The following is a 15,745-nucleotide window of genomic DNA, read 5'->3' on the forward strand; positions in this document are numbered from 1 at the left end:
ATAAACCGCTTGAATCATTCATGACCAGAAAAACTTTTTTATTCTTCTGGTTTTGTTTTGTTTAAGTCAAGATTTAGTAAGTGGAACTTTTAATTTTAGTCATAACAGGGTGTCAGCAGGTCCTTAAAAAGTCCAAAATACAGGAATCTCAATTTTAGGCCTTAAAATGCCTTAAATTCATGAATGCCAGATTTTAAAAATTGATCGGATCATGAAGTTCTTCAGTCTTGCTTTTTAAATGTGAGAAAAATATTGATTTGATTACGCTGTAACAAAACTACAAAACCAAACCAACATGGAACCAATTAGAAGTAATTAAAACTGCATTATTTTCAAACTCCAAACACACTGTATTAAATTCCTGAAGTAAAATACTTCTTAAATAAATCATCTCTGCAATAGAAGTCCCTGGACTGGACAGACTGGAGGAGCCCACTGTTCTGACAAAAAGTCATCGCTCCTATGTGAAATATTCTGGTTCAGTGTTGTGTTTTTAGCTAAACTGGACATATTGTAAGATTTCACAGTGTTTTCGTGGACTAGATAGAAGGTTTATATGGAAGTTCAGACACTGTTTTAGTCTTTTTTCACTTTCAATTTGAGAAAAATGTCCACAGATCGCCTCTTTTCTTGTCTTTTTTCTTTCTTTTCTTCCCACCTGACAGACTGTTGTTCAGGTAGATTTATTAGTGCTTTGAGATGTCTGATTACTCTGATCTGCAGTGTGATCTGATATCTGTAACAGCAGACAGATCAATGGACAACACAGGGTCATCGTCATAAAGTAAAAATTAAATGAATCTGTGGTATCAAAACAGAAAGAAATCTTTATGATCTGTGACTTTGATTTGTACAAAGCCAGCATATTTCATAAGGAGGCAGACATCTCCCATTCATTTATAACTTAAAAGTCCAGTCTGTTGGTACAGAAGCAAAGTACAGAAGAAAATAAGCAGATTTCTCCCAAAAAAAATATATAAACAAGTCACTTCAGTTTCAAATAGGACTTTGATTTTTTTTCTGGTATTTTTTCACATTTTTTGATAACATGTCTCAGAGAAAAAGTCAATCATTTCACAGTGTACATTTCTATCCTCTCAGGGATTATAAGAGACTCTTTACTGAGCCATTTTCTGGTTAGTACTTTTTACTACCTGCTAGTAATATTTATAACAAGTGTCTGTCCTGTTTTTTTCAGCCCAGTTGGCACATTTCCCAAATGTATAACACTGAAATAAAAGTTCAGGCTCTGGGCTGACAGTAGATCTGATCTGTCAGCGCATAATGAGATTTCATCGCAGTTTTTTGTTGTTGTCACAATTTAATCATGATATAAAAGGGCTGTAAAAATACTGACAAAACTGACCCTGACATGCTGGCTGTGTGTGTCAGAAGAAGAGGTGGATGGCTGCATGGGGACTGCTTTAAAGGTTTTTAAATATGTGTGTCTCCTTGTGGACAGGTGACTTTGCGGTGCTGCTGAAAGCGGGGATGACAGTGAAGCAGGCCATTGTCTACAATCTGTTGTCCGCCCTCATGGCCTACGTTGGCATGCTGATTGGCACGGCCGTGGGCCAGTACACACACAATGTCACCAGCTGGATCTTCGCCATCACAGCTGGCATGTTCCTGTATGTGGCTCTGGTGGATATGGTAAGTTGGCACACAGCACTCGACAGCCCCACGGCGATAATTGTCCCCCAACAACATCAGCTTAACTTTCACCGTCTCCTCTCCCACACGGCCACTCAGTGCTCCTCCCGATCTGCAATGCTAATTCCAGCAAAGTCTGTTTCTGATCCCAACTGGTTACTTTGTCTCTTTCATAGCTGCCAGAAATGCTTCACGGGGACAGCGAGGACCACAAGCGCTGCCAGCTGGGACACTTTATCCTGCAGAACCTGGGCATGCTGACCGGGTTCGGCATCATGCTGCTCATCGCCATCTTCGAAGAGCAAATCGTTTTCGATTTTGGCTTTTAGTCTAGAAGGGAGGGGGGTGCTGAGAAGGGAAGGAGGGGAGAGCTGGATGTATCAGTATTGTTCTTCTTGGCCTTAACATGCTTTGTTTGCAGTGTAACGGCCCAGTCTTGCATGCGATGTGAGTCTCGTTCACGGCCCATGCCTCCATTCCAAACAAGCCGCGGTAGCTGCTGCATATCTCATGACTGTGCCGGTGATGTTTACACTCTGCTCCTCCATCACCTCTCCTCTGTCAGCTCCAATCTGTCTGCTCCCTGTGATGCAAAAAAAAAAAAAAAAGAAGAGCAAGGCCGCACTCCAACCAGAAAACACCTCCTCTGCTCTGAACTGGTAAACTCCATCTAAAGAAAAAAAAAACATAGCTGTCGATAGTAAGATGGTGCAGGAAGCGTGTTCCTGCAGAGAGGCAGCTGTCACGGCCCAGCTTGCCACCTATGCATCATCACCTGTTGTTAGCGTGTTGTCGTCGTACCCTCCCATCCTCCGTCTCTTATCCGCTCTGTGCTGTGTCCCATCATCCATGCCTCTTACATCTGTGGTGTGTGTCTCGCCTGCCATCCATCATCAACTTTTGATGCCATCACGCTGTGTATGAGACGCCTCGTGTGTCTCTGTGCCAAGCCCTGGCCACTGGAGCAGCACCACTGCCGCTCCGCACACCGTCACAACGTGTCTTTAAAGGGATAGTTTGGGTTTTTTGAAGTGGAACTGTAGGATCAGTACTCAGTAAACTAAAGTAGATGGTGGTCGGCGTGCCCCCAGTTTGGAGAAGCACAAGGAGCACCAGTGTAGGAAGCTAAGCAATGTAGTGCTGTGGACAGGGTCAGTATTAAAAAGATCCTAATCACTGTGAGTGTATGATATTTTCACCTCATGCCAACTGAAGACTGGTGTAATTTTTTAGTCCACAAAACACTGCTGGAGTTTCTTTCACAGGAAAACAGCATTGCAGAATCTCCCAAACAACTGAACTGAATGGTGACCAGTTTACCAGTTTTCAAATGAACAAAAAACATACTGGATTACACCATAGTACTCGTCTGGTGTGATCCAACAACCTTAGACAGTGTCCACACGCATGTAACTGTGGCTCCAAAGTAAGTCTCTACAGTGAAGATTCAGGCTAAAACATGGAGCACATGATGGCTTTCAACTCACCTTGGCATGTCAAGGCTTTAGGACGTATTTTATGGTTTGTTTCTTTTTGTTTTTTTGTTTTGTGTTTTTTTCATTTATTTTTTATGTTTAATTACATTTACATTTACGTTCTGAAAAGTTTCCCTGTGAAACTCCAGCAGTGTTTTGTGGACAACTAAACTAAACCCAACCTTCAGTCAGCATGAAGGTGAGTAGATCAGTGTTTCTCAACCCTGGTCCTCAGAGCTCACTGTCCTGCATGTTGTAGATGTTTCAGATGATCAGCTCGTCATCAAGCCTCTGCAGAAGCCTGACAACAGCCTGATCATTTGAATCAGGTGTGTTGGAGCAGAGAAACATCTAAAACATACGTGGCAGTGTGCCTTGAGGACCAGGATAGAGGAAACACTGGAGTAGATAATGACTGAATTTTCAGTTTTGGGTGAACTACCCTGTTAAGATCAGAATGGAAGAGAAGAGGGTACAAATAGAAAAAAACAAAATAAATACAAATAAACATACTCCTATACAACCAGAAAAAATGCAGTGCATTTTTTGCTCTCAATATTGAGAGAGCAATATGCAAACCAACCAGACTACATGAGCAAAATCAGTCATTTTGTAATGTGTGTAATGTTGTTGGTCTACCGCTGCCTTGATTGGTTAGTTAGTTTGTTATTGTGTAACTTAGGTATCTTAAAGGGTTAATTGGGATTCCCCAAAGCCAGACATTAATACACACAAACTAACCACTGAAGCAGCAATAGACCAGCAGCTCCTGTGATCTGTGAGCTAAAATGACTGATTTTAGCTTTGGAGAGATATATGACTTTATAAAGTCGTCCAATGACAAGTTAAAGCAGTGAAAATATTCTAAATATAACCTACACTTAAAATGATAGATTTTTTTTCAGTAGCATATTGCTTAACTTCTTACTGTGGTATATCTGTTGTAGGCGCGTCATTTAACTCCACTTCAAAAAACCTCAAGCATCCCATTAAAAACACCAACAGCTCAGTTTAGTTAGCTCCTGCATCTGGAATCAACCAGTTGTCTCATGTTGCTTCACCTGCAAAATGTGTTGACAGCTTTTAAGCTGCAGCATCAAAAGTGTTCTCCTGACTTTACTTGGGAGTTTGTCTAAATGGCTCAGTGTTTTGTTTTAACAACATTTATTATTTCCGTTATGTTTTATCGTCTAATTAATTTGACCTTTAAGCCTTCGTAGTTGATAGTGATAGCTAACAAAGCTAACAAAGCTGCCAAAGCCTTTACAAATTAGCATTTAAGTCTTATTGACATTTTTGTTTAGAAACTAGATGTCACAAATGTCTGACAAGTCTTTACAAAGGGTTTGACAGTCTGTAGCCAAGGGAGACATATCTACGTTAGGCCTTTTTGTTATCGTCTTTCTTTATAAGAATCATCAGCTTCAAAATGTGAATTCAGAAAAAAAAATGCTCATCAAAGTGTTGTAGTTTACTAATTTACTTTTCATTTAGGGTGCCTCTTTGAGTTCCTAAAAGGTGCTTCGTCCAGTTGGACCACCCTTTAGTGGACATTTAATTACCACAGGAGGTTGAGTTGTCACACTAATGCAGATTTGTTTATAATGTACTGTAAACACATGAGGTCTATATAGTGTCAGTAGTTGAGCAGCTAAAATCAAATTTTTGTTCTTGTTCAGTTATAATTTTCAAGGTAGTTCTGTAAATTAATCAGTTGAAGCTACTACAAGGAGTTTTTGAACAGGCTTAATTTAATACTGATGCCATTTGATGATCATTTTATTTCTGACGTCATATTACAGTGGAAAAACTACCACATTTGTCCAGAGGGGGCTCCAAAATCAACACATGAAAGTTCCTTGTAGTAGCTTTAACCTGCCGACAATCTGAGAGAGACCAAGCAAAAGACAGAACTGTTGTATCAGCATACTGATAAACTGTGTGCTTTCAACTGACAGCATTCCCTGCACTTATAATGGATGTTTAACCCATATGTCAAAGATTATTATTATTTGTAAAAAAAAAAAAAAAAATTTAAGCATTCCTCATGTTTGTTTGTGAGGGTGCACATTCGAATCACGCTGCTGACTGTGCCAAAACTGGCCCAAGTGTGGATTTTCAGTGGCTGGTGCTTGATACTGCCCCTCCCCTCTCCCCGCAACATTCCATTGGCTGTTCTGCAGCTCACATGCTAAGCTAGCTAGCCTAACTTCAGCTGCTGGAGCACACAGATGACGTGTGTGGCTTCATTTATCCTGTCACCGTGTGACATCCATCGTCTCCATGTCTTTAACTGGCTGTAAATCATCGTCAGTCACATCAAGCTTGTGTCGATCTGACGGAATCATGCATGAAGCATGAGTGAAACGGTACAGACATTGTGTCGAGTGTAAATTAATTTTTCATTCTTTGTACTGCAAAGTGAAAATGCTGGCTGCCTTTGTTACCTTTTAAATGAATTGTGGTGAAGATCACCAGTTCTTTGGGGTTTAGTGTGTTGGTGTTAGGGGCCTTTTTTAAATGATACAGGGTGTCCTCTGCATCAGTTCTATCTTTTTACATTTTATTATTTAATCTTATGTTCATATTTAATGTTTTTTTTCATTCAACACCATGTTAAGTTAAATAATTTTCTATCTTTGAAATCAAGTTTATTTTACATTTATTCAGTTTTTTCCTACAATATGTGTTTCTATATATTTTTAAAAGATCAGGTGTCCTTTTTTGAAACAGTATTCATTTCTTTGTATAATTTAAATCAAACCTGTACTGTTAGTGACACTTAAAGACGCTACACCCCAAAGAACTTGTCTCTTCACTGTTTATTGGGCAAAAATTGTCTGTAAAATGAAGGTCCATGATTGTTGTCATCTTTGCTTTGTTTAGTAATCTGGATATAAAATGCAAAATGTGACATATTTGCTGTTTGCCTGTCTGTGCATTCTCCCCATTAAGAAAGGAAAATAAACTCTGAAAAGATCCCAGACTCCTGATCTCTGATGGTTCTGACACGATGTTAAAGAAATAAACAGCTGTGTACAGCTGCTGAAGCACGGCAGCGTAACACATCCGTCAGCAACACTCGCTGCTCCTCTCCACCCATCTCCTACTTCAGTTTGCATTCCAAAATCACATGAGCAGGTTTAGCTGAGCTGATTCTTAAACAGATGTAAAGGCTCAGTGACTGACGCGTACATTTAGAAACCAAATAAATGGTCAGAAGGTGCAGCTGAGTTACTGTAGCTCGCTAGATTTGTATCATGGAAGTTAATCAGCATGGTCCGGATGTATTTCTGCATTCAAGCTTGTCTGAAATAAAATACAACCAACATGTTCTCACTGCCAACTCATCAGCTACAGTAGTTTGTCAAACTTTGGTGCCGTAGGTACCCCTCTAGCATCAGTTTTGCCTGTTCAGGAATCGTATCTAGATTGGATCCCCAGACACTGCCAAGAGTGAACGTTTAACCCAAACAATCTTTCTCTAACCTTAAATCAAGTGGGTTTTTTGTGCCTAACTCTAAGAATATCTTAAGTACAGCATCACGTTACGAAGCCGTTAGTTTGTACAGAAACAACGCAGACAAATCTCATGAGATCTTTTGCATGTCTGGGGATCCCATCTAGACACAATCACGTGCAGGGATGTGCAGCAAAAATGAACATCCAACATCTCGGTAGATGCATTTTGAGTAAAAAAGAGCTTCTTAAATGTGAATAATTTTCTAGTCATTTCTAACAGTAAACTGAATATTTTTGGGATGTTGGCAAAACAAGACATTTGAGGACATCATGTTAGGGTTTGGGAAACACTAGTCGGCATTTTCCACCATTTCTAGCATTTTATAGACCAAACAACTAAATGGTTAATTGAGAAAATAATAGTTTGTTGCAGCCCTAGTACCCTAACTTGTGTAAGTAATGTCACTTGGCACTATTAATTTTACACTGCACATGCACAGCAGACTTTCTCACTCTTAATACTACGTCACCTGACTTCAACGGCATATCAAAATGTAACACTAGAGGGGCGTGTCCAGAAAAGATGAAAGAGAGGTACCTACAGCGGCATAGTTTGACGCATACCATAAGCTTCAAACTATGCCGCTGTAGGTACTAAAGGGACAGTTCACCCCCCAAAATCCATATTTTTTCCTCTGGCCTGTGGTGCTTTTTATCCATCCAGATAGTTTTGGTGTGAGTTGCAGAGTTTTGGAGATATCAGCCACAGAGATGTCTTGTGTCTCTCCAGTGTGATACAACTAAATGGCACTCAGCTTGTAGTCCTCAATGTGTAAAAAATATACATTTGAAACACCTGTGCCTCTTTCCAAAAAAACATGACCCAGTTAGTCAAGATAATCCACAGACCCTGTTTTGAGCAGTTTCATATAACTACTTTTTTTTTTCTAGTAGAAAGAAAGTAGTTCCAGTAGAAGGTTTGAGGATCTGGATGCTGGAAAACAAAAACTCGATAACTCACACCAAAACAATCTAGATGGATAAATAACACTACAGGCAAGAGGAAAAATATGTATTTTTGATTTTGGGGTGACCTGTTTCAAAACAATACTATAATAAAAAGAACTAATTGTCATTGTTACTTAATTATTATTACCTGTCACTGCTACATTGATTTAGATTTCAACGTACTGTACAAACATGAGACTGTGCTTTTGCTTATTTTTTCTCATTAAATTTTTTATTCACCTTGCACTGTTTGCTTTTTTTCAAAATTGTGAACAAAACAGCAGAGACTAGGAGCTGAGCTGGCAGAGCAGCGCTACTCCTCGTCTGATCCAGTGTTCAGCAGGCACGTTGGTGTTGAGCGTCATGGCAATGACATAATTGGTGGAGTGGCCGGTTGTGGACAGGGTGCCACGCCGCTCGCTGGTCTTGTAGACGGGCGCCAAGTAACACATCCTCTGTGGAATGTCCTGTCGTTTGACGGGCTTCAGCCACATCTGACAAAGAGAGGGCAGACAGAGGTGTTAGAAGGAGCCACCGGGGCAAATGACCAGACTATAAAAGTAAAGCTGTGGTTGCCACATCTGGCTACGCTACAGTCACTGTCATTTAACATCTGTTTTCCATTCAGAATATTTGACTACTGGAATAATTAAACTGGCAAATAAAATTTTGTCCGCTTCTGCTGATGAGCAACACAGTTAACAGTCTTGATTACATGACAAATGCATAGTGAAGGGTGTGGCAGTTGTCAAAGAAACAAAGAGAAAATCAGATTGTATTTAAAGGGATAGTGGGGTTGTATGAGGTACTTATCGTCAGTGTGTTACCTACAGTAAATGGTGGTCGACAGCCAGTAGGAGTCCTGCTGTCGGAAGCTAAACAAAGCACTGCTGTGGACAGGGTCGGCCACAAAATGAGTTTTAGCCAAGTAAAACATTCTATAGCAGTTTAAGTGCACACTATATTTACAATATTTTCACTGTTTTACCTTGCCATCATACTGCCTTTTCTAGTGGGAATCCACTGTTATATATAAACCAACCAGACGCCTTTTGCAAAAACAATAACTTTACCTCACAGAACACAGGAATTGCAGGTCTACCACTGCCTCGATCTGTTGTTGTTTGTCTTATTGTGCAACTTTGGTGAATCGACAGTAATATTTTAGTGTTGGTAGATGTATGATAATTATCATTTTTGTACCATATTTTTTTCAATTGTATGGTATATGATCAATAATTACAAAAAAGCCAAATGTACAATCATTTTGACATTTTGATTTCAAGATCTAGGGCTTTGTTTTGATGGGTAAGAGCAGAAAGTGTGATTGTGGAATGGGCTGTGAGGCCATACACATGCTGTCTTGATGACGTAGCCTCAGTGTAACGTGGTGCACATGGCACAGTTTTGTCATTCATTGTAGTATCCTGGTAACCTGACACACCCAATAGTTTGTTACAAAAGCCTTCAGTTTCATTCTTCGCTCTTCTTTCAGTGAAGAAATACTCTCTTCTTGCATGATCTTGCAAATCCAGCTGCCTTTCATGGTAAGTATCTCGGTCACTTCCCAGGGTATTTCAGTATGTATGATAGTTTTAAAGCAGCAGTATGGTATTGCTATATTTTCCTTCTGGCAACAATATAACTATAAAACAGCAAAGACAGACAATAACACCACTTACAAATTGAGATAGCAGTAGACCAGTGTTTTGAGAGTGAAATACGTAGCATACATAAGGGCATTCAAGTGGTCAAAATATTCCAAATATAGTGCACACTTTAACTGATACTGATTGCTGGTGCTGAGTCTGTCCACAGCTGTACATTTCTTACCTTCCTACACCAGTGCTCCCGCTGCCTCTCTAAACGGGGTGCATGTCAACTGCCAACTGCCAAAAACCTGCACTGTCCCTCTGAGGTTCAAAGGTCAGGACAGAGAGCTAAACATGAAACACACCCTGTATTCTAGATCACATGCTTTGTCTTGTACATACTGCAGCTGCCCTTTACAAAGTACGTACTGTTGCATGCAATATGCACATGACTGCTTCCTCATAACATGGCACTTTGAACTTTGACCCTCTTTCTTAGACACCCATCACAGAGGACGGTGGGTCAGAACAGCCAGAAAAGGGTCCCCCAGTAGCTCAGTTGGTAGAGTGTGCTGCCCGTGTGCAGAGGGTATGAGTCCTTGGGTTCGGCTCCTGTTGCTGCCTGTCTTCCCCTCTTTCTCAACCCAATTTCCTGTCTATGTAATAAAGGCTAAAAAAGCTAAAAAAAAAAGAATAGCCAGAAAGAATGCTGGCTTGCATCCTGCTATTTTTGACATACTGTGTACTGGGACATAAAATCTTATTCTGGCATATTAAATAGTATGGTAATATGGGTTTTAGAACGCACTGACAGAGGAAATTAACCTGTTTCTCAGTGTGTGTGTTTTTTTTTTTTTTACCCAAACATTATATTACAAATTGGAACTTTGGGGACATAAACTTATAAAACAATAGCATTAACAAGGAAGAGTCCCCTTGGGCTATTAAGCAGTCTTGGTTATGCAAAAGGGATAAACTGGGCCACTCAAAAAAAGAAAAAAAAAAAAAACATCTTTACAAGAAAAAACAAAAACAGTTTGTTGAGTTGCAGCCAGAAAAGTACTCATCTGGTTCCATAACGGGCGTCTCTGTTAGGATTTGCATTTCAAAGCCAGCCACCCCCACACCCACAAATAATAAACACATTTTTAATTAAGTTCTGCTCTTGTCAAAAAACTGATTCTGTTAATAACTTGCCCTGAAATGTCGGAATATTAAAAAAGCCAGTCTTGTGCATTATTCATAATCACTGAATGCATTGTGGAGGAGAGAGAACAGAGGGAGAAAAAGAATAAAAAAAAAAAAAAAAGTTGATCAGCCCTCGCTCTCTGCCACTGGCACTCTGTTTCCATCACTCTGTCAGACTGCTTTCATACACCGTATCAAGCTCTGTTAATTAATAAAAGGATGAGAGAGCAAAGGAACCGGGCTTCTTACAGGCAGATCGCTGCTGTTTCTGCTGTAGCTCTTCAGTATCAGGTCCAGAGACAACAAGGAGCTGTGAACACCCTCCTGGGTTTAGCTGCAGCTGCAGGATGCTGCTTGTTGTTCACTTTCTCCTCAGAGAGACACAATATTGGTCTCTGATTAGGGAAAAAAAAACGAAAAGCAAAAAAAAAAAAACAACAGCAGCAGCAGCAGCCGCCTCGTAGGAGTTTATAAGCTGAATAATGATGGAATCTGCCCCATTTTCATAATTTGATACGTGAACAGATATTATCTTTGCTCTAGTTTGACACCCAGAGGGACTCTCAGGAGCAGGATCAATAAACCTCCTCCCCTCCAACTTTATGTAAGAATATGTTATGCAACATTTTTTTTTCGCCTCATTGCCTGCAGCGTTTTTCACCATACACTGCCAAGCATTAATAGTTGCCACAATAAGGAGTCAAACTATATAAAATGTAAACCCACACATTTCTCTCTGTACAGTTGCACTTTGAGTATAAAAACAAAAAGACACTTTCTTGAAAAGTTTGAACGAAGTTAAACAAAAATCCAAACCAACTCTTGTACAGCTTCATTTTCTTGTGCAGATTCGTTGTGCAGCCCTGTCTCACAGAACGACATGAATGAACCCTGAACCTGATACCAACTCTTATTCCAGTTCCAATCATACAAGAAACATCAGAGCACCGACATCTGAGTGTCTTGTCACTTAAAAAAAAATCAAACCTCAAATGGAGGATTCCTCAAAGGATAAAAATGTGTCTCAAATTAAGACTCAGAGGTCATTCTTGGCCTTGGAAACAGCAGTTTAGCAGCTGTTCTGGATCTCTGATGATATCACATGAAATCTGCTCTCTATTTAGAACGGTAGATGTTCAAATTAACCTTTTTTGAGCACTTTAAGGACTTTATATCCAAGTTGAGTTAAAAAAAACAAAAAAAAACAAAAACTCCACTTTGACTTCCAAAAAAATGAACTGATACAATGGACCTAGAGGGGTTCTGTCATCTGTATTTGTTAAATCACCACCTGACTCTAAGATTTGTTCAGTTCAAATGTACAAACGACCTCTTTGATAAAATGCCAAAAGTACAAGTTTGTTTACTTAAAGCTGAAGGGAAGAAATGAAGGGTTCATTTGCAAAAGTAGTTATTTCCGTTTCTATTTATTTTTCTAAATATCACTCAATCAGATTTTGTTTTCTGATGAGATGTTTATATTTTTTTTGTTAAATTCATACATTTTTTTTTTTATTATTTACTGGTGTTTATTTATTCATTTGTCTTTATCTCAAGTTAACTCCCAATCTGCATTTTGGTAAGAACTCACCCACTCACAGTTTAACATTCTGCCACATGCTTCACTAACAGCAGGAAGGAGATAAAGATTATGCTGTTATTTTACAATTTTCATTCAGTGTTAATGTCTGGGATAATTGTGGGTAATTTCAGCAACTATTGCTGAATTTGTTAATGTTTCGTGCCACAGTGTGTGTGTATTGTTGTACTCTCCTCTGCCCAGGTTCTGCCCCTCCTCCCTCTTGCAGGTTGCAGTGATTGGCAGCAGGCGGAGTCACTCTGCAATCAGGACCTTGGGGGTTATAAGCCTGCAGAGTGCAGCCAGTCAGGGCCAGTGGGCCTTTCAGCAGATGGAGGTCTGTATTTTGGCAGTCTAGTCCTGCAGGGGCAGACTAGACTGCTAGTAGTTTGTGTGTTATGTGCTTTCCTAGCTCTTCCAGTTAGTGAAGTCACTTGTATTAATTTGTGTGTCTTGCTGGCCTCATCAGTTAGTAAGATATTTGTTTGGGCGCCCCATGTGTCTTGTGAGCTTCACCAGCTTACAAGGGGCTCGTTGTCTTTGTCCATGTGTCTTTGTTGGCTAGCTAAGACACTCGCTGTCTTGTGTGTATTTGTAGTTTGAGTTAGTAGGTTAACTTAACCCTTTTGTTTTATTTAATTTAACTTAATTTTACACAGAATTTGTTAATAAAAGAACCTTTGTTTACATTTTTGTCTGTTTTCCTTCATTCCTTTTTCTCACGGTTATTTATTTTTACACCCATCATCCCCTAGCCCAACCTGGGGGTCCTAACAGTTAACAACTGGAGCGGCAATGAATAATCAATTATTAAACTAAGTGCCATGAATTTTGATAACTGATAAAACAGTTTGAGTCCTTTAAGAAATAAGTCAAGATTTTCTGATTTCAACCTTTTAGATTAGATTAATATTTCCTGGTTTCTTTACTCCTCTCTGACAGTAAACTGAACATCGTTGGGTTGAGGACAAAACAAGACATTTGAGGACGTCATCTTGGACTTTGGTAATGGTAACAGACGGGGGTAACAATATTTCCAGAGCCAGCAGCACCTCCCACTTTGAAACTTTACAGCAGGTGATTGGAGATGCAATCAACCAATTAGAGTTCAATGAGGGGAATAAAGAATGTCAACATGATCTTCCTGCATAGCTTGAAAACTAGCAAAAAGACAAATGGCCATGAAAACTGTAACTGATGGGATGAAAACAACTGTACAGAAGTTAACTTTAGAGAACTTTTTAACTGTATTATTTGAATCATGAACGCAGCTCCTGGTTATGTTTCTACAGCCTCTGTTTGACTGCTGGATAGATAAATCACCAGAGGCAAAACAAATGAAAGGAAACTGGCAAACATCAACACAATGTCAGGCTGAAGGAAGGAAATGGAACAAAAAGGTGATTCATTGTGATTATCAGACAGCTTCTGAGGTTTCTTTGATTTAGGTCCTGATCTAATTTCTGTGAACAGTATCAGTGTACTTTGTGTGTTCCTCACCACAGGCATGGGGTCATGCAGCACTTTGGGGTAGGACTCAGCGAGAAGTTTGGTCTTCCTGTCCCAGCAGGCGCCATCAAGAAACAGCCCTCTAATGTACACACCTGAGTGTCACACACAAACACAGGGACAATTCAGAGATGCACTATGATATTATCACCAATTACCTTCCACCCCACAAAGTGCCCTCTCTGGGGCACTTATGATACAGATATTGTGGTCGAGTGTCCTCCAGGGCCGTGTCTCCCAAACCTTTTTTTCTGGAGACCCACTTTTTAAAAATGACAAACCATTGCAACCTAATTCACAATAAACCTGATTAATAAATCTTTCCACATCTACACATGTTGAATACTGTTCAAAAATTGTGAGCCCAGTGGCCTGTGGACCGTATTTATCATTATCTGGGTGCTTGAAAATCAATGGGTTATTATAAAAAATATTTAAATATTAACCATATTCACTTTTATTTCATGTTTACTCAATAATTTTTGAAATACAATTGTTTGGGGTTTCTTAAACTCAAACATTCAGTTTTAACTAAAGAAGAAAAGTAAATTATTTCAAAACATTAGTTGGTAAAAAAAGATTTGGGCTCAAAACTAAAAAAAAAAGTTGCCTTAAATTTTTGAGGTTTCTCAACATTTTTATTTTTACAGTATGAGACATGAGTCTATGTGATGAAACACAGTAAGTGTATTTAGGTGGAATTTAAGAAGCTCTTGTTTTTTTTCTCATCAGTAAAACAATATACACATCTGAAATGCTTTATAAAAGGTCTACTGCAGAAATAAATCTTAAATTTGCAGAGTTTCACCCATAGTCTTTTATTTATTTGGTGACCCAGATAAAATCTTCTATGACCCACCTGTGAGTCGTGTCCCAGTCTCTGGGAATGACTGCTCTAGGGTGCCTTTGCAGTGGCTGGAGTAGCATTCAGGGTGCCCTACATGTTACAAAACTGTTTGGCTCTACATGCCTCTAAATGGTTAAATAGTTAATAGTTCTATATGTGTTTCATTACAGAGGTGTTGTAGGTATTTTACTTTAAATCACATCATTCAATAATTTTAATATAACCCAGGATTGAAATTGTTTCACTATAAATCCTCCATGACTCTTTGGTGTCCCACCACATGCAGCTGTTTTTTTCAGCTCCGCCCCTCAGATAGAGTCTATCACTGTTCTACCTTGTGAATGCAGTGCATGTTGGCTCTTCCAACAATCACAAAACTTTATGAGTGAAGCTGAACTGACCTCTGTGCTTTATTCTTACTGTCTTTTCATAAAGCATGTGAACTCTCTCCTATTAATAGTGTGGGGAAAAAAGGGTGAGATTTAGAGATAACTAACTGCTGGCACCCTGTCAGTAACACACACCCGAATGCACAAACACTGTCAGATTTGTAGCTTGGCAGTATGGGCTATGTTAGTGTGATGGGGATCCAGCTGGGGACTGATTGAGGGATGAAGCTTTCTGTGAGACTGAGAATCTCACAGCAGAGCTGGAGGCACAGCAAGGGGCTGACGCAGGCCTGCATGCAGACGAGAGGCGGGGAAGCTTTGCTTTGACTTACTTTCTCACTTTACGCTTCGCCTCTCTTATATTCAGTCAGTTTTCATCTGTTTGTTTCTTCTCTTCCACCCACTGCTCATTTCACTTTCTGCTTTGAGACCTCACTTTTCATCCCCTTGAACCACTTTTAATCTCTTCCTGACTCCTTCCCTCTTCAAGTGCTCTCTCTATCTTCCTGGTGTGTTATCAATACCTTCATTAAACTACGGGATGGTTTGCTGATTAGGACCATTTTATCCTCAAAAGCTATCCCAATATCTCACTCCTACTATTAAACTACCATCCCTCCGTCTGTCTAAAAAGACCTGTCTCATCTTATCTTCTCCACCACCTCAGTTAGTATCCTACCATCGGCTGGTGGCCGTTTGTATTGTTTGTCCTCCAGGACCTCAAAGTCGAAGCCAAGCAAGTCAATAGGGACGGTGTGTTTCCTGGCATAGTTCTGCTGGCTGCCTGTGAGGAAGGCCTGGGTGAAGAAGAACCCTGATACCCAGAATACAGCAGGTATACCCTGATCATACCAGTCCTGAAAAACACAGCAGGTGAGAGGAGTGTTCATACAGATAAAAGACAAAAATATTCAAACTACGCAAATGAACAACATAAACAAAGTAGGGATGGCGGGAATACAACTAGAGCACCATATCATAAGGTTTAACATGGTGCTCCGTTCCCAGGGTCCTATGTTCCCAAGGTCTCATGATCACAGGCT

General features: G+C 39.8%; 2 protein-coding genes across 2 annotated transcripts in view; one reads left to right on the top strand and one right to left on the bottom strand.

Moving 5' to 3' along the window:
• The window catches only part of slc39a10 (solute carrier family 39 member 10), a 44,032-nt gene extending 41,317 nt beyond the window's left edge, over positions 1-2,715 (top strand). Inside the window, exons 10-11 of the mRNA XM_084724266.1 lie at positions 1,463-1,653; positions 1,830-2,715. Of these exons, the coding sequence (XP_084580392.1) occupies positions 1,463-1,653; positions 1,830-1,982 (344 nt within the window). The 3' untranslated portion in view covers positions 1,983-2,715. The remainder of the gene's footprint in view (positions 1-1,462; positions 1,654-1,829) is intronic.
• A 5,104-nt stretch (positions 2,716-7,819) lies between these two features.
• Positions 7,820-15,745, bottom strand: part of dnah7 (dynein, axonemal, heavy chain 7) — a 127,006-nt gene continuing 119,080 nt past the window's right edge. The window contains exons 64-66 of the mRNA XM_084724267.1: positions 15,382-15,559; positions 13,458-13,561; positions 7,820-8,092 (exon numbers count right to left, since the gene is read on the bottom strand). Coding sequence (XP_084580393.1) covers positions 7,886-8,092; positions 13,458-13,561; positions 15,382-15,559 — 489 coding nt within the window. The 3' untranslated portion in view covers positions 7,820-7,885. The remainder of the gene's footprint in view (positions 8,093-13,457; positions 13,562-15,381; positions 15,560-15,745) is intronic.

Source organism: Lutjanus erythropterus, chromosome 8 (assembly GCF_056507025.1).
Source record: "Lutjanus erythropterus isolate fLutEry1 chromosome 8, fLutEry1.hap2, whole genome shotgun sequence".
In the NCBI taxonomy this organism is placed as follows: domain Eukaryota; kingdom Metazoa; phylum Chordata; class Actinopteri; order Lutjaniformes; family Lutjanidae; genus Lutjanus; species Lutjanus erythropterus.